This window comes from Chionomys nivalis, chromosome 14, assembly GCF_950005125.1.
Source record: "Chionomys nivalis chromosome 14, mChiNiv1.1, whole genome shotgun sequence".
Classification (NCBI taxonomy): Eukaryota; Metazoa; Chordata; class Mammalia; order Rodentia; family Cricetidae; genus Chionomys; species Chionomys nivalis.
In genome coordinates, this window is record NC_080099.1 from 36035630 (window position 1) to 36058052 (window position 22423).

The 22423-nt window shown below is 45.0% G+C and overlaps 1 protein-coding gene across 3 annotated transcripts in view; it reads left to right on the forward strand.

Moving 5' to 3' along the window:
• The window catches only part of Sema6a (semaphorin 6A), a 123877-nt gene extending 101669 nt beyond the window's left edge, over positions 1-22208 (forward strand). For all 3 annotated transcript variants that reach the window (XM_057788691.1, XM_057788692.1, XM_057788693.1), the window contains one exon: positions 18118-22208. In XM_057788691.1, the coding sequence (XP_057644674.1) occupies positions 18118-19319 (1202 nt within the window). In that variant the 3' untranslated portion in view covers positions 19320-22208. The remainder of the gene's footprint in view (positions 1-18117) is intronic.
• The last annotated feature ends 215 nt before the right edge of the window (positions 22209-22423 follow it).

Below are 22423 nucleotides of genomic sequence, written 5' to 3' on the forward strand. Positions count from 1 at the left end.
GAGGAGTCAAGTGCTCAGGGCCCTTTTATTGGAGCCAGCGAGAAAGCGTCAGTGAGCAGGGCGAGCCCACTGGCTTAGCTCCGCACAGCCACTGACTGACCCCGGGCCAAGCCCATTCTTTGCTCACCCCACCCTCCCAAACACATTTCCAGAGTATGCTTGCTGCTTTTTCTTTCCTTTTCTTGTCACGTCTTTGGTCTTGGTTTAACCCTGTGCATCCCGCTCCTCTGTCACAGCCCTGTCCTCACCTTGCGGTCTAACCCCCTTCTGCTGCCATTGCTCTTAGCCTCCCCTTCAAAATAGTAGACCCAAGCCCCCTGCCCCCCCTCCCCCCTGTGGAATGTTCCAAGGCTCTTTCCTTCTATACTGTGAGTGACATCCAGGAGCTGTGTGGATATACCATCCCACTAACAAAGCGTGAGCGGAAAACCTGCGAAACACAATGATCCATTAGCATAGAAAATGAAGTCATTTTCTCTCTCTGTAACTGGCCTTGCTTTTCATTACCCTACTGGCCTTGTCTAATGTCTCTTGACTTGGTTCTTTTCTTTAAAAATGCTGATATTTTCCAAGCCCTGGATTCACAACCAACCGTTGTTTTATCGCTGGGTCCTTAGATAGCTGGAGTCTCTCAGGCCGGCCTCTCAATCCCCAACTTGATAAATTAGATGCAGCCTGACTACTTCTTTCTTGGTTTTTGCCACATCTAAAAATATATATTATGTATTCACCCAATAACCATTGAAGTGGTAATGGGTAGTTTCAAAGGGGGTCTGATTACATAGAAATAAAAGAAGGAACCCAACTTATTTTTAGGTCTGTTTACTCTCCACCACGCCTCCCCACCACAAAAGAAGTAAGAACTTTCTTTTTTTTTTTAATTAGATAAACTTGGGGGAGGAGAATGGCCACTGTTGTATCCCCTTTCTCCTACCGAAATTAGGAGTGGTATAAAACTGGATCCCCAAGAGAGCTAAAAGATACAGCAGGCAGCTGGGCAGGTGCAAAGCTGCCAGGGCTGCGGAGGGCCACAGATATGAATGTCAGCCCCAAGCATGCTCTTGGTAGATATGAGAGAACTCATGAGCAGGAGAGAACGCCCCATCTTCAAACTTCACTGTGCTGCTCTTATGAGTCCTCGGAAAGCAGATGAAATGGTAACCAGGAAAGTAGATGTTCTCGTGTGGTGAGAAATCTCAGCATCGTTGCATGTTTATCCCTTTCAGGAAACAGAGTGGTATGCTACCACCTGGTCACGCTTAGTCCAAAAGAGATGGTCACTGGTCACTGTAGACCGGGGAAGGAGTACAAGCAGCATTAAATTAAGATAAAATGAATAGTAGCCTTAGACAGTATTTTAGTCAGTGTGTAATTAGTTTGGGAACTAAGTGTCTAGTAAGACTTGTGAAATCTATTGGGATGGTGAGTGGATTGCCCATGTTTTTATGCCCGTCCTGAATGCAGCTTTATGATTAGAATTTCTCAATAATTCTCTTTATTTCCAATTTCTTATTTTCTTAATGCATCATAATCATAATAACCTTTGCCAGCATTGCCTCCAAGTGGGATATGTGGCACCTTACATGGAATGTGGATGCTTTAGGTGACGCGGGGACATTGTGGCCTTCAGGAATGGTGGTATGGGGGGAATTTGTGCCCTCTCCTTCTTATGTCAGGGAATAGTCTCCACTTGGTGCTTTGTCATCAATAGTATCCTAAACCTGTGGACATCCCTGTGTAACCAAGAGTGAACAACAAGCTTTAGAATGGAGCTTCTCTTGCAGCTGAACTTAACTAGACTGAATATTGTTTTGCTTTTGGTTAATAATTTTAAGTTGACTTTCTGTCCGTGAAAAGTGATAGTCATCTTCTAAATACATAACAGTTATGTAAATTCTCCATGTGAAATATGTGGTTAAAGCTAATTTAAAGCAAATGTTAAGGAAGGAGGAATAGCAGACGTCATAGTCAGTCATATGGTGAGACTTGTCGGTGTGGCTGGAGCTGTAGACATGGTCCCTGACCTACTAAAGTTTGGGTAATGCTGGCCAAGAGGGACTGGAAGAGTCCAGTAAGGATGAAACTACTACCAAGAACACCGCCCTTGGTACTTAGAAGGAAGCTTGATGACTTCCAAGCCCTGAGTTGTCAGGGTGCTTCAAAGCCAAGTGAACGAGAGTCAGTGTTGAAATCAACAACCTTGTTGTCCTCTCATTTTTGTCCCAAAACCAAGCTTTGAAGTTGGGGAAGAGAACGCATTTAAAGACAGATGGGTTGTGGCTATAAGGAAATTTGCCTCTGTAGTCTGTCATGATTTTTTTCCTCCATCATCAGTGAGTTCCCTAGACTAGAAGGCAGCGGTTTTTATCCACACTGTGGTCGGAGAGAAAGCGTACCTCCAGCCACTTCCGCTTCTTCAGGGCTGTCACATGTATCCCCGTCCTGAAAATACATACACGGACCCTTCTTCCCTTTCCTTCCACTCACGCTGTGAGTCCCAGACCTTCAGAACCAGGCCCACGGTACCAACAGACTGAGGAACCCGTGCACCTGGAGTCTTACACTGAACCACTGAGCAGAGGGCCAGTTAAAATTGTCTTACTCGTCAGTGCTTAAAACTTACCTGATTTGGTATTCTGAAGCATGCCTGTTTTTCCAAGAAGAAAAAATAATTTCTTGGCTCTTATCAAATTATATACAAGTGATTTATATCACAAGCATTGTTCCTTGTGATAGTAATATGTGAGAAAACAGAGGCCTCTTCTTGACTTAAGCCAGATGTTTTGTGCTCTTTCTTCAGTAACACCCTTAACAAAAATGTTTTCTGGGGTGCCTTAGGAAAAATTAATCACTGATTCTGTAGAGCAGTTTTGGGTGCCATTGAGGTGTCCTCTGGGCTGAGCGAGACAGACACACTCACCTGCTGTCAAAGGCAGACCCAGCTGCCAGACATACGAAGCGCAAGTAGGAAAAGTGATGAAAGGCCTACCTGGTCAGCACGGCCTCTAGGAGCCAGATGAAGACACATGCAGTCAACTCTGGGAACAGCTACGGGCCCCGACTGCAAACAGCAAGGGTGTGGCGCTCCCATGGATGCTGTGGCCCAGCCCGTTTTCCTTCAGTGCCAATATCGTAGCAGTAACAGATCACCAAAGCAGGAAAGGAGAAAATGGGAACGTCAGCTACAGGATTTCTATCTAAAATGTTGTAAACACTGACTTCTTGACTAGCCGGAGCTTCCTCTGAAACGTTTAAAACCAAGCTTTAGAGTTTTCCTATAGCATCATAGTCATCTTCAGATGTGATTGTGGAGCATGACTGGTCTCCAGGAAACTTCCTGAGAAAAGGCCGCTGTCTTGTGGGTCCAGTGGTGGGAGGCGCAAGAGGCCCTTCCCTCCACTTGGCAATCTGAAGTTCAAAATAAGAAAGACATGATGGTCAGAGCAAGGAGATTGAGAAGGCGGGCTGCCCTTTGAGCAGAGTTCGTTTCTTCCTCTCTGGGGCGTTAGAAGGAAGGCATCCTGCCCTGTTCATGGGAAAACACTACACGAGCCGCTACTGGTGGTGAGGAAAAGGAAACTCTTAAAAGGCTAGCATTTCTGAGTGTAAGCTGTGCTCTGTCTGCCCCATAAAGATTTAATACCATTTTATATAACTCCATCAAGCTGTTCTAACCTCCAAACCTTTCAAGTATGGATCAGGAGTGTCCATGGGCTTGTGAAATAGCTAAGTGGGTCAATCCCTGAGGACCCGAGTGTGATCTCGGGGACCCCACAGGATGGAAATAGAGAACTGGCGACCACAAATTGTCCCCTGACCTGTGTGTGCATGCTATGGCACCAGCATGTGTACACACACACACACACGCAAACAACAGCAACAACAATTTTAGAAATTCTCAAATGATTGTGGGAGTCTTAGAGCCTTGGAAATACATTGTTAGAAAGTAGAAAAGGAGGATTGCTTGGTAAAATACAACATGCTCAGATAAATTTGAATTTCAGATATACTTAAATACTATTTTTCAAATAGTTAGATAAAATCAATGCTTCTAGTGTAAGCATAGAACAAATATCGCAAGAGACATACTTTTCTCTTAAAGCACCACTGTTTATCTAGGTTAATATTTAGCCAAGTATCTTGTCTATTTTTTCTACCTGAACCCTATTGGTTTATCATAGACACCTCATGCGATGTACTTTCTCCAAAGCATCACTCTGTGTCTGAGTGTAACAGTTGCAGAGTCCTGGTTTGCTTTCTGCTGCTGTGATAGCCCCATGACCGAAGGCAGCCTGGGGAGAGAAGCCCTCGCTTGGCTTACACATCCCAATAACAGTCCATGTTGAGGGAAGTCAAGGCAGGAACACAAGCAGGAGCAGAGGCAGGAACCATGCAGGAATGGTGCTTACTGGCTTTCTCCTCATGGCTGCTGTTTCTATATATTCTATATAAGCCAGGACCACCTGCCCAAGGGTGGCCCTACTCACTGACCAATCGAATGGGAACGGTTCTTCAGTTGAGCTTCCCTCTTCCCAGGTGACTCTAACTTATGTCAAGTTGTCCAAAAAAAAAAAAAAAAAAAAGCTAAACAGCATACATAGCATACATATACCATGTTTCCCTTCAGGAAGCACTGCTGGTGACTTATTCAACGAGATCTGACAGCTGGTCTCAGAACTGGCTTCTAAACCACACTTGGAAATTTAGAATAAACTATATAAGAGAAACTCAGTTTAAAAGTTCCTTCTTAGCCGGGCATGGTGCCCCAAGCCTTTGACCCCAGTACTTGGGAGGCAAAAACAGGAGGATCTCCAAGTTCAAGGACAGCCTGGTCTATAAAACAAGTTCCAGGACAACCAGGGTTACACAGAGAAACACATACACACACACCAAAAAAAAAAAAAAAAAAAAAAAAAGGAAAAGGTAAAGAAAAAACTTCTTCTGATAGTTTTATCACATTTGATTTCAGAAAATAATCACTAAAATTTTCATATCCATCAGAAACATTGTATTGGTAATAGACACCAACTGAAAGTCGCTCCAATTAGCACTGTTATCTGAGGAAGGTCCTTAAATAGAATTGCTGCCAAGCAGGACAGTTAATAACCTTGTGTTTTGGAGCTTATCTAGCATGAAAGTTTTCGTCAGCTATCATATGATCCACACAGGTGTTTGGTCTCACTTTCGTGTTTGTTTGTGGGGGACTGAGACTGAGAAAGCACTAGAAAATCATGGTTCTGTAGTAGTGACAAGAGCTTTAGTCACAAAGAAAGACCACAGGACAACTTTCTTAGGGCTGTGGAGGAGGCTCAGTCGTTAAAGTGTATGGGCGGAAAAGCCTGAGAACGTGAATTCCAGTCCTTGGAAACCACATAGACAGCTAGACATGGTGGCTTGTACCTGTAACCCTAGCACTGGACACGTGTTTGTACACACACGATAGATCGATGTCATCCTGAGGAATAACACCTAAGGCTGTCCTGGCCTTCCCAAGCACATATGCACACACACACACACACACACACACACACACACACACACCAAAAACCAAACAAACGAAGGAAAAACATAGAAGTGTTCCTCTTTATTCATTCAACAAATATCCATGTGTGGATGTAAGTCTTGTATTGGATGTTAAAGACATAGATTTTGGTTTTTGGTTTTTGTTTGTTTTTTGGGATAGGGTTTCTTTGTGTTGCCCCTGCTGTCCTGGAACTAGCTCTTGTAGACCAGGCTGTCCTCGAACCCAGAGATCCATCTGCCTCTTCCTCCTGAGTGCTGGGATTAAAGGCGTGCGTCCCCACTGTCCAGTGAAGATACAGACTTTGACAGGAATCTGCACGGAAGCAGTTTACAATTAGGGGTGAGACAGAGGGAAGTCCGTGCAAGAGAAGCCATGGATGAAAGGGAAGACAGAGTCCTGGTGGGATAAAGACAGGCCATGGCTGCCTCCCAGTAGGGTAGACTAGGGAAAAGCCTTAAAAGGCATTAGGAAATGTTGGTTGTCAGTAACAGAAGAAGGGAATGAATTTTTTGCGAGGAGAACAAATTGAAGGGACAAGTCACAAAGTTGTTCACGCACTGAGTGAGTCACTGAGAGGCATGTCACGTGGGGTGACGAAAGTGAGCAAGAATATAAAGGCTTGGAATGTGAGCTGGGATCAAATAAGAGCACGGTGCCCTAAGTACCATGCGAAGTGTCTCAGCTTTTCTGGCAGGCAGCGGGGGGGGGGGGGGGGGCAGGATGAAGGATGGCAGGAGGCAGAGACCAGAGGAAAGCAAGGGAACACAAAGGTAGATTAGCCAATGATACATATACCAGCCTGCTTGTTTGATCACGTGCAATTCTGAATTACAAATATTCTATGAATTTACGGGAGGGATTTCTGTATCAAGTTTGGTTCTAACGTGTTTGTTACTGCTTGTTCCTGACATTTTCCTGGTAGATGCTCCTTGCCAACGTAAGCGCTTGACTCCAGGTAAAGCCCTGGCAAGCAGAACTCCAAACTAGAGCTTCTCCGTCCCTTTAGTGGGGTACCGGAATATGTGGTGTGTAATGTTTCACCCATGACAGAACTTGAAGTCATGAGAGGCTAAGAAAATGAAAATGTAATCCAATGTGCTATCCTTTAGCTTTGGAATAGTAGTAAATGGTATTCTACAACTACCAGAAAGCGAATCTACTTGGGGTATCGAAGGACCCAGGAAAGTGGTGCTGTGGACAGTTAACGCCTGGGCCTTGGGGTGGAGGGTATGGGGTTTCCTGGGTACATTTGTCGGGGAGGACGCTCGGGCTGAGAATCCCATGCAGACCGTGCAATTGTTCCTTCGGCTGTGCAGGCAAGGATGTAGATCTGATCTAATTAATGTTCTATCCTCTTGACAGCCAGCTGAATTCATCTAAGGTCTTGATGAGATTATTGTGGAAAGGGTAGAGAGGGGAAAAAAAGTTAAATGTCAGCCATGCAAAAGCTATTTCATCTCCCTGCCTGCTTGAATCAGTACACCAATATTGGAATTTTCTAGAGACACCCACTAAAACCCCTTTTCCACATACCACTCATTTTTCTTCCAAAATGAAGGTCTTAAATTATGATTAGGGAAGCTTAAGCTTTTACTTAAAACAGCAGATTTAGCCACGGTATTTTAAAGAAACGAAATTCACCGTCCAATGGTTCTTCTTGCCTTTCCTCTGTATCTGTGTTCTCAGGCCCTACGGGTCCCGACATGACACTTTACCCCACCCTTCCCCGCACTCTCTCCTTTTGTTTTTTTCCTACTCTCTTCTCATCTTTTGTGCAAACACACACACAATGACAAAGTTTTCTGACAGCTTAATGGAACTTTCAAGGACTCCAGGGACCAGGCTAGGCATGATCTTATTAACAGAACATCTGGAGCAGCTACGCACTTGCTCTTTAATTGATTCAACTGCACTCTGTTCCCTTAGATTCCGTTGTGTCTTCCTAATGAAATTGTGAAGAGTCAATTTAAGAGTTTGGGTCCCCTGTAAGGATGGAAAAACAATGCTCGCTGGCTTTCAGCACCTACTCAGAGCCTAGTTTTGTGTAGTTTGTTAGTTTTAAGGCTTTTAAGACAGCTTGCTTCGCAGCCCTCATTGTTCTAAAGGCAGACTGGTCTGCAGAGGGCCGAGTCAAATGGGTGATTTCCTAAAGAGGGCTTCTCTTTGCCTAGATACACATGACAATGTCCTCAAGCTCTGTAGAGCTTGTCCCCAAATATATAGCACACACCACTGTCCCAGAGAGAAAGCCTGCACTCTTCTGTTGGTACCAGGGAGACCCAGGCTGTTCAGAGTCATAGCAAAGATCTGCAAAGAGCACAGTCTGCCGGATGGACTGTCAGCAGCCCCGCGAACTTCATCAGACGTAAATGTCTTTAGCTCTTTAAACCTCGGCAAGGCCCTGAAGCAAGTTTCTGAAACCTAGGTGGGTCAACTCACACACGCTGGGCACACGTTAGATGGGATCTTCATCAGTGCCAGACAGCCCATTACAGACAATGTGAAGGTTGGTCATCTTCAATTAGTATCTCTTAATCTCTTATACATCTACAGCTTGGGGGCTATCTGTGTGAAGCGGTTCGTTTTTAAGGGAGTGATTGGAATTTTTAAAGTTCACATTTTCACACGGGTGTGTTTCTTATCAAGCATGCGCCTAACATTGCCTCACTGGAGTCAGAGGCGGTTCTTATGAATGGTATGGAAATAATAGGAGTCCACGTGGACAGCCACCGACAATGCTTTATTCAGAGGGGAAAATGGTGTCAAGAAATTTATAGGGCTGTAAACTGTATTATGCCTAACCTTTTAGACATATTAAAGTATGTCATTTGCAGTCTCCTTTAGCCTCTTGTTATCCATAAATAATGGATAACACTGGACACAATCATCTGACATTTGTTAGGGTAATAAATACACCCCAAGTGCTGATTGGCCTCGCACTCTGTGATTTAAAAGCACACAGCAGAAGTTTAATGTAACTTAAAATGTCATACATTTCTATGGGTTTTCAGATTCGGTTCTCCTTAACAGACCTGAGGTGCCAAGGGCCATTGAGTGCACTGCCATGCTGGGCATTTTTGGTATCATAAAGCCGTACCTTAGCATTGGAATGAAACATGAACTCAGGCTCCTTCTTTCCAGTTGAAAAAATATAAAGACAGAGAGCCTTCCTGGATTCTTTTTCTTGTGTCTAGTCATGTAGAGGTAGAGGGAAAGACTGTTTATATGACCCGAGCAGTTTTCCGTGGTCATGGGTAGAGTTTAAGGAGCTAATTTGGAGTGCTGCTAGATGTAGTCCATTAAAGGAGGCTACTTTACTCGATTCTGGGCACTCAGAAGCATTCTCTTCTGCCCCTGAGAACCAGGCATACCTAGGCTGATCCAATCTGGGACACATCTGAGTTATGTAATTCTGATCAATAACCAATGGCCCCTACTACAGAGATGGGCACATCGTGTCTTCATGTTAGGCCACTAGAGGCCATGGACATCTTGCCAGAAGTCATGGGACTAACAATTGGGGGGTTTTATGTGGTGTTATGACTGTAGTGGCATAATTTAAGGCACATGTAATATTTTTGTCAGGTGTTTACATGCTTGTGCCCCCCAGACACACACACACACACATGAATAAAAATAATAAAAGTAAGCCTTTGAAAAGATGAGAGAAATTTGTGCATGAAAAAGATATGATAGATTTGGTTATTTTCCAATGAAAGAGCACCACTTTTGTATTCTTGGTCAGAACAGTAGTGTTAATCAGAGTAAATAAATGGCACATGTAACCTAAAGATTAGCACGTTGAACACCAAGGCACACTTGCTTCCTTTACTTACGTTTTTCGTAAACCATTCTTGGAAATCCATTGCCTCGGATGTGTCTGCGGTAGGGCTTCAGAGCTACATCATGAAGATTTGTTTTCTAAAACATTGCGGATGACTTCTAAGGCGGGGTTCAGAAATGTTAGTGAATTCAAGAATGACCAGTGTCAGACCCAGTTGAGATCTGATTCAGAGGAGGGTCTAGGCTAGACCTGAAAAGTTGTGTGTTTAACAAGTTCAAGGTGATGTTGATGTTGGGTGTTACTGACTCATGATACTGTTCAAGGTGCTGAGGGGGTCTCTAGGACGCTCATTTGCCAAGACTCGGGGCTGTATGTTTTCATCTTGTATCTCTCCACTCTTGACTAATACAGTTGGGTTGCACCAAAGTGTGCTCTATGGTAACTCTATCTCGGACCCTACTCATGGCAGGCAACTCATCCGGAATTCTAGAAATACTGCTGTTGCGTGTTTCCTCAACAGGCCAATGCTCTCTGTGTGTTTGTTCATCTGCTAACCCACTTCATCCTTCCAGTAGCCCTCATCTTCTAGCCCATGTTGCTGGGGCTAATGGAGAGACATGCCCACAGACCACACAGCGGTAACTCATAGAACCGCATCTTGAACCCAGGTCTTTAGGGCCTCATAGTTAATGTTCTTAGGTGTCGCCTCTTGGTTTCCTCTAGGAGGCTGGAATATATTAAGGCAGACTTCTCCCCTCTGATTTATGTTTACTTTGTTGAGAAAACTCAAAGCCCTACACATAATCCAAATGAAGAATTGCCTGAATTTCCCAGTGTTATAAGGGAACTCAGCCTCCCTTTCACATTCTGATGCTCCATTATAAGGCAGAGGAAGAAGACAGGATGAGACAATTGGTCTGATTTCAGGGATCATGTAGATGTTAAAGATCACAATCTCCCTTAGAAAGAAAACTGTAGGGCAGGAAAATAAACCTTGAAAATTGTGCAAATGGAGCTGAAGAGATGGCTCAGCTGTTAAGAGTATATACATCTCTTCAGAGGACCAGAGTTCAGTTCCTAACACCCTACATCAGGCAGCTTCACACTGCTCAAAACTTTAGCCCGAAGTGGGAATCTAATGCCTTTACCTTCCACTGACCCCAGGATGAATGTGTGCATACATACCCCTATTCACACACACACACAAACACACACACACGATTAGGAATAATAAAATTAATTTTGTGCAAAAAACCGTTTTAAATCTAAAATAATCACTAAACTTATAGGGACAATAACTTCTAAGGAATGAGCCCATAAACCAACATTCCAAGGCTGTGGCTTTAAAAATTATTCTACTGTGACTGTCTATCCGACAAAGACACCAGTCTACTGTCTAAATGTGCAGTCCCACTGGCAAGGTCACGTCTAAAACAGCAGAGCCTCCGAGGACGCGTGAACCAAGCACAGGGGAAAATGAAGGCAGCATTCTCGGGGAAAATGAAGCTGAATGAGTTTTACGCTTGCTCTCCTTTCTCTTCCCATGAAGGCATCCCAGCCAAAATTGTATCCATTTCAGAAGTGGTAGAACAGGCAGCGGGTTCATCCGCAGTCAACCGCAGCAAGCACCGTTTTCATGTGTGAGTCCTAACTACTATCTAGCCAGGACAGCAGGCTGCCCATACTCAGGCGTGGCTCCTCCCAGTGCCTAATCTATATCATGTTGGGGGGAGGGTGTGAAATAAAAGGGAAGTTTGAGTTATAAATTCTGAGCCCAATTCCAGGGCTGCTGGCATTTTCAGTCTATCCCAAACCATCTGGTTAACGTTAGGCCCTAGGACAAGAAGAACACGGTTTCCTGCCAAGATAACCACAGAAAGCTCTCATTTCGTTTTCAGTGTGGTCATCCCTACAGGGTGGGGTGTGGCCCCGAGGAGAGATTGTCTGCAGTTGAGGCTTTCCTGCTGCTTGCTTCTCTCTCTTCGTGGGGATTACAGTAGGCTCTGTGTGGTTAGCCCTGGTGCTGCTGGCTCTCACTTGGTCCATTCATTCAGATTGCCTCAGAGGGCTCTGAGCCTGGCAGTTTGTTGCAATAAGATTTTCAAACAAGAAAAATTGGGTTGTTAGATTCTATTCACTCAAGTTGTTATGAGGATTTCAAGGAAATTGCAGGCTTGTCTTACTATAAAGCAGAGCCGAGAGTCTATTTTTAGGGGATTCGACTCTGGGGCTTTTTTTGGGGGGTTGCCATCGTTCTTAGTTCTTATACCCAACACAAACCCCCTCTGGCTCGACAATGGAGGAAATGTCCATCCTCCTTTTCGCCTTTGCATATTTCTCTAAAGGACAGAGAAAAGCTTTGTTGTCTTTGTGGTCCCCGGGTCCGCTCGACACAGATGCCTATTAATCACTTGGCTATGGAGACAGACACATCCATCATACCACCGCAGCTCCCAAACAGGCAGCCCACTGAACGAGGGTGAGAGGCTAAAGTACTCACTTAACCATTTCAAGTTTCCCAGCTGCCTGCATCTTAGATTGGGAGAGAGGTCACTGGAGAGGTTGGAGCGAGCTCAGGTTTTTAGCTTAATAAGCAGAACTGCTTTTATCTCTCTGTCTGTTCTGATCGGTCCTATAGTATCTCCCAGGTCTCTGCGTAAGGGGCAGGTAATAGGTACCCTTGAAGACAGAGCATTTTAATTTTTAAAAGGAATGATGATGATGATGATGATGATGATGATGATATGATAGCTGTGCTTTTGATGCTTTTGGCTCTGGTTTCTTCATAAGCCAGTAGTTTTTCAGTAATGAATTCAATATAAAACAAAGCAAGCTTAGAGTCAGCTTCCCTTGACAAGAGGAAAGAACTTTCCTTCTAAGACTGCCAGATTTTCTAAACACCTTTCTGTAGTCGTTCAAGACTGTTCAAATCCTTCTCCCAAACGCTTGTCACTTCTGTTTGCCTTGTTCTCCTCCAGCTGTATTCCTTCACCCAAGCATTTGTTTACAGTCGGTTCAACAGATCCCTGCTGAACATTGTTCTTCCTGGGACTTAGGCCAGCCTTGCTTAGGAAGATGAGCATCAAAGGTGCATCTTGTCAGTGATGATTGCAGGAGAGAGGAGCATAGCCCCAGATTACATGTAGAAGGTAGTACGTGCCCAGTGTAAGGAATTCTTCTCCATCCGAGCTCAGACACTAATAATGGAGCCACATGTGTGAGAAGGTGGGAGAAGTTCCCAGACAGAGGGGGCAAAGGTTTATGAAACTCCAGTACCAAAGGACAGTGCGGCAGGATGGGCCACACTGAAGTGCAAGGGACCAGAAGGGAGTTAGCATCTTCCCTATTGCTGAATACAGCTGTCGCCTTCCATTTGTCCCATTTTTTTTCCTGCATTTCCACAGCCCTACATGTCTTTAAGGCTCAGCTCAATTTCATCTCCTTGTTACAGCTTTTGGTCAGCCTTGGAGTAGGCTGTTTTATTTCTATACTTTGGGTGGAATCAAGTGCAAGGTCTGTCTTCTTCCTGGCTTGTGCCTCAGTCACGCCTCCCAGCACTGTGCAGGACATGTCTGATAAAGGCAGCCACAAAGATGCTAATATCAGGAGGATGGAAAGAAAGACCTCAAGAGAATCTCAGCCTAACCCGAGTTAGGAGATAGCACCCTGTCTGGACTGTGTTGTCCTAGAGCCCCGTGCACAGGAGAGGCAGGCACAGAAGAATTATAAGCGGAGCTACCTACCAAAGCCACTCTCCTAAGCAGAGAACTGGGCTTCTGACATTGCAGAATTCATGTGCAAGGTCATTATGGGACAATTCAGAACTGTATCCGGCTCCTTTTGATTTTACAATCTATAATTGCTCTGATTTTGAATCGTGTTGCAGAGCCTGGGGGCGGTATCATTCATAATCTTTCCATCATTGCTTTGGCCTCCAATTCCCTTACCAAGGCCTCCAGGCAACCCGAAAACTCTCCCTTCAAAAAAGAAAAAAAGCACAGAGAATCTACCTTCCTTAGTTCTGCCAATTTAAGGTGTGGTTTCAGAGAGCTCCGTATGCCTTTGTGCTCTTTGCTTCCTGCAGTAGGAAGGTGGAAATGAAGACCCACTTAGCACCTTATGACTGGTGAGAAATAGCTGGTGGTTAATGAATCGATGCAAAGCATTTTTCAGATGCTGTTTTCATTCCTAATGCCCTACTTTCAACTGGTGAGAACAGAGGTCCCAGGGATGGATAGAAAGCATGTCACTGGCCCAGAGTGGAGAAGTCTATTCTTTTCCTCCTGTCATGTGGGGGCTCCTGGGCAGGTGAGACTGTCATACCTCCAGGTTTCCATGCAGTAGCCAAAGCAATGGATGCTCATTCCAGCTCCAGCCTGTGGTCCTTCGCCCTTTGCAGAGATTCATTTGTTTCAAATTAAACAATCTCCCTGGAGCATCAGTTGACACAAATCACCCTGTCACCCTCATAGGCTCCTTTGGAATTATCCCAGAGCCAATTTCTTTCCATTTATTATAGTTTCTCCTCTTATTGTTTTGAGAAAATGCCTGGGTACCTTTATAGATAGGTCTCTCTCTCTATATATATATATTTGTCTGATGGTTGTTACTATCAAAATGCTCAAAATTGAAGATCGTTTCTTTCTCAGACTTCCAAATCAAGGTTAGATAGTCACTCCAAAGATGAATCTCAAGGTTTAGAAATGTATTTTAAAATGTCTTCAATGTACTGAAAACCTGTATGTTCCATGGTCACTTATTAAACTACATAACTCTGAGTCCTAGGGAAGGCCAGGGTGACAAGTGCAAATAGCACAGTGACTGTTTCAAGGAGCTAAGAATGGAATTGTTCATCCACAGGGCACCTCACTGTCCTTGCTGGGCTTTGCCCAACATTTTTCAGCTCTGTTTTAATTATTTCAAAGTTAGGGTTCTACAAGCTATCCCGAAATAAAAACATTCTCTTGTATTGCCTTGAGTCTCCTCTTATCTCTCTGGTCACATTTGGACAGCATACAGAGCAGGAAGGATGTGTCTGCCTACGTCCCCGGGGAGAGGGATAACTGGCAGGCTCAGTTGCTGTGACTTTCCGTCCTCAGAGAGCCACCAACCCACCGCTTACTTACCTTTTGTGGATTCTTCTGACATTTAGTGTTGACTCCACTTTAGAGATGGAAAACTAAGGTATTAAACCACTCTCCAAAATGTCATCAGTCATGTTATAGGTGAGGACCCATGATCCAGACCCTTTGAGGTTTTATATAGTGCTGCTTGAATCACACACACACCCCAGACCCTTCAACATGGCTAGATTGCGAAGTTAATTTGATCATTGCCGTGAGTATTTTCATGGTATACACCGAAATCTTTAAGTTTGGAAGATATTTCCAAAAATAAAATCCCCTTTCCCAGCTTCACTTTCTATTTAGTATCTGATCTGTTTTGAACATGGAGCTTAGGGTTTCTGAATTTGTCTAAACAGATGAGCAAAAGAATCCCACTCCAACTCCTGGCTTTAGTCACCTAAAAGATGAAGAGATACAGAAATGTTTTTGTTTGGTTTTGGTTTTGGTACTGTTTACACAGCAAAATGAGAAAATCGTCACGCCATTTTCCTGAGACGTCATATCCTACCTGACTTGTTAACAACCAGAAATCTGAACTCAAATGTCATCAGTTAAAAACGTCTTTGCTGGTGAAAGAGTAAGTGGTTTCTATGAGTGTCAGACAACTAAGACCTTTCGCCCCAGAAGAGTATTAGGAGCTGAAATTATGGATAAGAAGCAATGGATAAATGTGGTAATTGCACAGAACTCCCAATGAAGTAAATGAGTTATTCTAGCCTTATTGTACTGAAGTCACGCTCCCTGCATGGTAGGGAGGTCATGTCAACTGGCAAGGGGCTGGCTGGTAGGGGTTGAACTCATTTTGAGATGAGAGACCACCCTCTTATAAAAGGGCAACCTGCAGGAAGAGGGGCGGGCATGGTGGTGCTTTGTATACGGGATGTGTGGTTGCAGAGGTGTGGGACTAATGGCACACAGCTAGTTGGGATGCTCTGGTTAGAAGATGGCTTTCTGGTTTTCAAGTCTTCAGAACAAAGATCATTATTTCCTGGGACTAGCCTTCTAACTCACTAGTTTGCCCATCTAGACTTAGGTGGTGAAGGGAGCAGCTTCCTTGCGTTCCTCTCACTCATCACCAAGCTTGCTGTCATGGAAGAAAACACACTGCACCTGGTGATTGTTTCGTTTGGGGGAAGATGTTAAATGGGGAGTTCTTTCGATATCTGGTCTCAACACTCAGCTTTAGTTCTTGTACCTTCTAAACCAGAGGTTCTCAACCTGTGGGTTATGACCCCTTTGAGGTCATGACAAGGGTCCCCCAAGACCATTCTTGGGCGTATTTACATTACAATCCATAACAGTAGCAAAATTACAGTTCTGAAATAACCATGGTTGGGGGTCACCACGACATGAAGTAAAGAACTGTATTAAAGGGTCGCAGCGGGAGGAAGGTTGACAGTCTAGACAAAGAGCCATTTATTTAAGTTCTAGAACACTGAATTCCATTGTAGGCAGCTTCCTCTAATAAGTAGACATTTCTTGGGAAGATAATCCCCACTAAACGTGAGCACCTAAAGGGACTCTGGGAAACGCCCGCGGTGGTGAGAACGTCCACCCACCACCTTGTATGCATGGGAGTCTCGCCTTGGTTAGAACTGTGGAGCTCACCACACCAATGAGAAAGAAGCAAGGCATTTTCTTCACAGATGTGCACGTTCGTTTGTGCAATTATGGGTAGGGAGTCAAGAATGTGTGCAATAGAATTCCATATACAGCCAAAATTGAAGGAAAATCAGTTGTTACTTTAACACAACAACAAGAAAATGCAAATTTTAGAGAGAAATGTTCACATTTTCTTTCGGGTATAGGTATTAAAACATTTTAATTCAAGACACCCCATCGTCTGGGGAGCACCACACATATAATGTGTGAGTTAGAATCACATTTCCTTGCTGGTTTTTGTGTGTGTGTGTGTGTGTGTGTGTGTGTGTGTGTGTGTGTGTGTGTGTGTTTCCCCTCCTTCCCTTTTTTGGCTCTTACCCCTTAAAAAGTTCCTAAAGATAAGTCTGGAAATATTTGAGAAGTACCACCTTAGGAAATTATTCAATAGTTTTCCATCTTCCACTTGTTTTCCGTGGGGTACCTCGACCCCTCATCACTGTGGGTATATGTTTAATCATAAAATGTTGCCTCTTAAAAGGTGTTTGCTACTTCTGTTTACTCCCACTGGAAGCCACAATCCTTTGTCACAGCACAGTCAGCCTCGCCCCACCCCCAGCAAGCCCCAGTGATGTCACAATTGAAGAGGATTGCTAGGGAGAGAAGCGTGATCTTCCAGCTAGGTCCTCTGGGTTTCTAAACCATCACTTTAGGAATCAAAATATTTCAGCAGAACCCCCCCCTTGACAGAGCTGTGTCTCTTCTAGGTCTGGGCTGTGACATTTCAAACATTAACAGCGACAATCAGCAGAAGTTTAAGGGATGAGTTTGGGGATGGATAGATTTTTATTTCATTTCATTTTAATTCAATGCCACTTACACTTGCCAGCAAAATACATTAAACATATTCCAGAAAGAGTTGGTTTAGCAGGTGAAAAATGTGTCTCCAGAGACCAGACAAGGTACCTTTTCTGTCTTGCCGTCTTTCCATAATAGGAACAGTGTTTACATTTCCTCACGCGGTGCCTCTAATGTATTCATGTTCTTTCGCTCTCCAGAGGCAGGGACGGAAGTCTTGGAGATTTTATTTTTTATTTTAGCTACCGGCATCAAGCACTTAGGATCTGAGGGTTGTGGTGTCTGTTCACACTTGGTATTAAAAAATAAAAGCTTCAATGTTTTGCATTTGATTAGAGCCGCTCAGCTTGGTGACTGATTAAGCAGGATAGAAAAAGCAACTCCCTCCCCCCCCAGAAATGAGGCTTCTTGGTTAATGTAGTAGAAGATAATAGACGGGGGTAGCCACTGAATTTTTATGAAATCGACAAGATCAGCTCTGCTGTCGTGGTGACAGCAAAACCCTAAGAGTAATAATGGGACCTGACACTCTACAAGCCTGCAGCGGGCCCCTGATTTAAATATTCTTTCCATTCTGCCGCATATTTACCTGAAATTGAGTGCGGGAGGGGGGGTTCCTTTTTTGATGCAAAATAAATGTAAATATTGTAACCTGTGAGCTTGAGCTATTTTTCACTGTGGTGACATAAACCCTCTCTCCTCTTGTCGCTTCAGAAGCAAGCATGCCTTTCTCCAGACAGCCCCTGTTGACACAGGCAGTCCTCAGAAAAGCCTGAATGGGAAGCGGGGATTGTTATGTGATTTGTTCATTTAACATGCATAAAATCGTCGCCGCTTCTTCCTGACTCAGAGTAGCTCATTTATTCTAATTCTACAGACGGTGCAAAAGATCAAAAGGAAAAGACAGATAAATAAATTTTGAACCTGCCGTCGTCCTTAGAAAGAAGTTGAAAAATCGCGTGCCAGAGAGAATGAAAGCCACCAAGAGGACAGCAAATGAAATTAATTTACATACGGCCCAGGGCTGGCTGGGGTGGTGTGGGGGCAGGGAGGATTAATTAGTTAGTGTTTGGCAAGCTGTACCCTGAAGACAAGCTATGCATAGGTGCTGCTATCACTTATTTTTGTTATTAATTAACAGTGTGATTGCCGAACACCAGTAAGCCTCACAGTATGATTTTGTTTGTTTGTTTGTTTCTTAATGCCATGTGCGGTGTCTATTACAGGAGTGATTCGGGAAAGTTACCTCAAAAGCAACGACCAGCTCGTTCCTGTCACCCTCTTGGCCATTGCAGTCATTCTGGCTTTTGTCATGGGGGCCGTCTTCTCGGGCATCACCGTGTATTGTGTGTGCGATCACCGGCGCAAAGATGTTGCAGTAGCGCAGCGCAAAGAGAAAGAGCTCACCCACTCGCGTCGGGGATCGATGAGCAGTGTCACCAAGCTCAGTGGCCTCTTTGGGGACACCCAGTCCAAAGACCCAAAGCCCGAGGCCATCCTCACGCCACTCATGCACAACGGCAAGCTGGCCACGCCTAGCAACACGGCCAAGATGCTGATCAAGGCTGATCAGCACCACCTAGACCTCACCGCCCTGCCCACCCCAGAATCCACCCCGACGCTGCAGCAGAAGCGGAAGCCCAACCGCGGCAGCCGTGAGTGGGAGAGGAACCAGAACCTCATCAATGCCTGCACCAAGGACATGCCCCCTATGGGCTCCCCTGTGATTCCCACGGACCTGCCCCTTCGGGCCTCCCCAAGCCACATCCCCAGCGTGGTGGTCCTGCCCATCACGCAGCAGGGCTACCAGCATGAGTATGTGGATCAGCCCAAAATGAGCGAGGTGGTAGCTCAGATGGCTCTGGAGGACCAGGCTGCCACCCTGGAGTATAAGACCATCAAAGAGCATCTGAGCAGCAAGAGTCCCAACCACGGGGTGAACCTTGTGGAGAACCTGGACAGCCTGCCCCCCAAAGTTCCACAGCGCGAGGCCTCCTTGGGCCCCCCGGGAGCCTCACTGTCGCAGACCGGCCTCAGCAAGCGGCTGGAAATGCACCACTCCTCCTCCTACGGGCTTGAGTATAAGAGGAGCTACCCCACGAACTCACTCACGAGAAGCCACCAGTCCACCACTCTCAAAAGAAACAATACTAACTCCTCCAATTCTTCCCACCTCTCCAGGAACCAGAGTTTTGGCCGGGGAGACAACCCGCCTCCCGCCCCGCAGCGGGTAGACTCCATCCAGGTGCACAGCTCCCAGCCCCCTGGCCAGGCCGTGACTGTTTCGAGGCAGCCCAGCCTCAATGCCTACAACTCACTGACGAGGTCGGGGCTGAAGCGCACCCCCTCGCTAAAGCCAGACGTACCCCCCAAACCCTCCTTTGCTCCCCTTTCCACATCCATGAAGCCCAATGATGCGTGTACATAATCCCTGGGGTTGGGGGTCAGGCGTCGAAGCATCAGACGAGGCGGAGGCAGCCATCCAGCTCAGCAAGGTCTCCACTGCCTCGAGTATCCACCCGACCAAGATGGCCCTGGAGGAGTTGAGGACGCTGGGTCCTCCTCCCTGGGACACAGGGACCCTCTTGAAAATCAGGCCATGTGGTTTGGTGAAGGGTTAGCAACAGCCACCTCCATTATCTCTTCACACTCGCCCACATCGTACAGCAGGTCGGACTCACAAGAGACTTCAGTATCGTCAAGAACATGAGCCAAAAGCACATCCGCACCCCATTGCCACATGAACACACATGCACACCCCACACTCAACATGCGCGCACCACACACACATAAACACACATCCACACACACGCAGGGGTGAACAACATTTTGTCCCTGACCTCACGGGACGTTACCAAACTGGGTTAAGCGTTCGAAACTTTAAAACACAAACACATTTTTCAAAAAATAAAAAATAAAAAAAACCAAGAAAATTAAAAAAAAACAAAAAAATTAAGGAATTCATTGATAATTCTAACTCAGACTTTAACAATGGCAGAAGTTTACTATGCGCAGATACTGTGAAATGCCCACCAGTGTTACAACTTTGTTATAGCAGGTAAATGCCATGTTGGGCAACGATGTCATAGATTTCTGCTCCTCTTCGCTTTTAATGAATAACGTGACCGTTAACGCAAGTAACTCTTATTTATTGTTCGCCCGTTTCTTTTTCCTTAAGGAAAAGACTCTTCCCAATGCCACCGTATGAACAGCTCTGCAGAAACCCGTGGAAAGTTAAACTATTTAACGTGAAATCCATTAACTGGAATAATTGAGTTTCTTTATTTTTACAATAAATTTACTCAGTAAATAAGTTGGAGCTGGAATTCTGAGCTTTGTGTTTAGACGGTCGGGCCAGTAGCTGAAGGGCAGTGCTAGGAGGGGAATATTTATTTAAATCTCCTAGTTAATTTGTCAGTTGGATCTCTGGCCAAGAAAAAAAAAACAGTTTAAAAATCCTTCCAGATCCTAACTACTTACTGGGACAGAAATGTTTCGAATGGCACCTATGCCCCATTGCCGAAAACATGGCTTTGTCTGAGGCTCCCACTGTCAGGATGGCACCAGCTTGTGAAGCCCCCGCCCCCATCTCATTTTCACCTTGCATGTGAGACAGCAAACAAAAATCCACAAACTGTGTGAACTAATTAATATGCTGGCTGCTACCTTGCATAAATTAATGATTTGATCACACGGGTGTTTCGTGGGTTACATCTGTGAATAGCCTGCTTTCCACATGTAAATTTGTGCCTTACACTCTGAGTTGTACACACTTGTAAACTGTCGTTATGATCAACCTTTTTTTTTTCTTCCTACTTGAAATAAATGCAGATATTTATTTAAGCCCCACCCTTCACTCGGCCCTCTGGAAGACTGGATCAAGCAGATGGAAAAAGAATGCAGTAGTGACGGTCGTAAGGCCGAAGGCTGGGTGACACCTTCCAGTTCACGATGCCTTCAGTTGTGCCAACTCCGACCACCCTTGGCTGTGCTGCAAGCATGGACCCCCAGTGTTGTGGGTGGCAAACCCCTTTCCCAGAGCACTCTGCTCCCCTTATATTCCCAGATCATTTCAAAATGGTGACATCCTCCTGAGCCAGCAGAGAAGGGACTGAAGTCCCTCCCAGCGGTCATTTCTGCCGTGTCCACTGACTGAAGAACTTGCCCTGGTGGTTGGGGAGGCGAATGGGAGGAGTCTCCAAGCTGTGCCTTCAGCACACCCGTGCAATGCACAGAGAAAACAAGGAAATAGATGGGGCAGGCTGGTCCCTGCTGCGATTAATGGGTACCCCCCAAATACAAGGCGAACCACAATGGATGCTGCAGCATCCTTTCTCTGGGGCAAAGGTTCTTTTGTTTTGTTCTGTTTTGTTTTAAATTCCTTTACCTGTTTGTTGTTTGTAGAGGGTTGGGAGCGGTTAGTGTGTGTGTGTGGTTTGTTTATTTCCCTCCCCTTGTTTTTCTTTTGCTAAAGCACACAGAAGGAACCTTTGTTTACTCCATTACAAACAAAAGAATTGTCCGCACACTGTAAACCATGAGCATTGTTTTCATATAAAGAGTTCATTCGGTGGTCTCTTCGTCTCTTTCTTTTTCCAATTTGGTCTGGACTTAGTGTGTCTTAAAAATAAAATAATAAACTTTCAGAGAAAAAAAAAAGATTGACAAAGACCAATTTGAATTGGTTAGTTACTGTGTTGTGTCTACAGTCAGAGCAGTTGCCCAGAGCCCGGCCTACAGCTGAGGACAGGTGCACAGTCCTTTGTCCCAGGAGTCCCTTGGCAGATCAGTGAGGCTGTTGTTTGGGGTACAGAAGACGTCATTGGGCTTTATTTTGTCCTTTAGTGGAGTCATTGTTCCTGACCTATAACCATTGTGCCCTGAAAGCACGAAGACTTTCTGGAAACAGATTCTGTCCTCTCCCTTGCCTTTTCTCTGCAAATACAAACATCAGAAAGGTGATGGGTGCCAGTTATCCTGTGACCTTGTCACCGGTGTTTGATTCCCAAGAGTATTGCCCCACCCAGGTAATGGGTATCATTGCCTCAGCTGTGTTAAGGAGACCTGCGTCAAAACCCACATCCCTGCATCCCACAACCCATCCTTTTTGGTGTTCACCCTGCAGTGCCACATGTATCGAGCTGGTCTTTAGCATTTAAGTGTCCCTCTCCTTTTCTGCCCTCACCCTGTGCTGGGGGTTTATCCACAAGCCTGAGCGTGCCTTTGTTTTCCACCCTGCTGGACGCAACAAACTCGGACTTACATCGGTTGTACAGTTGTACAAACTATTGTGATGTCACCAGTTTCCCTTCCATCTCCACACATCCTAACATCTGACAGTTTAATGTATGTTGTGAAAAAAAAAAAGAAGAAGAAGAAAAGAATGAAAAAGAAAGAGGAGAAGAAAGAAAAAGCAAGGAAGGGGCTCTTTATTACTCATGAGTAATAAAACCAGACTGTTCTACGTTATATTTTGTGTCCTGAATACTTCTGTTTATGTCTTCAATTTTCTTTTTTCTTTTTCTTTTTTTT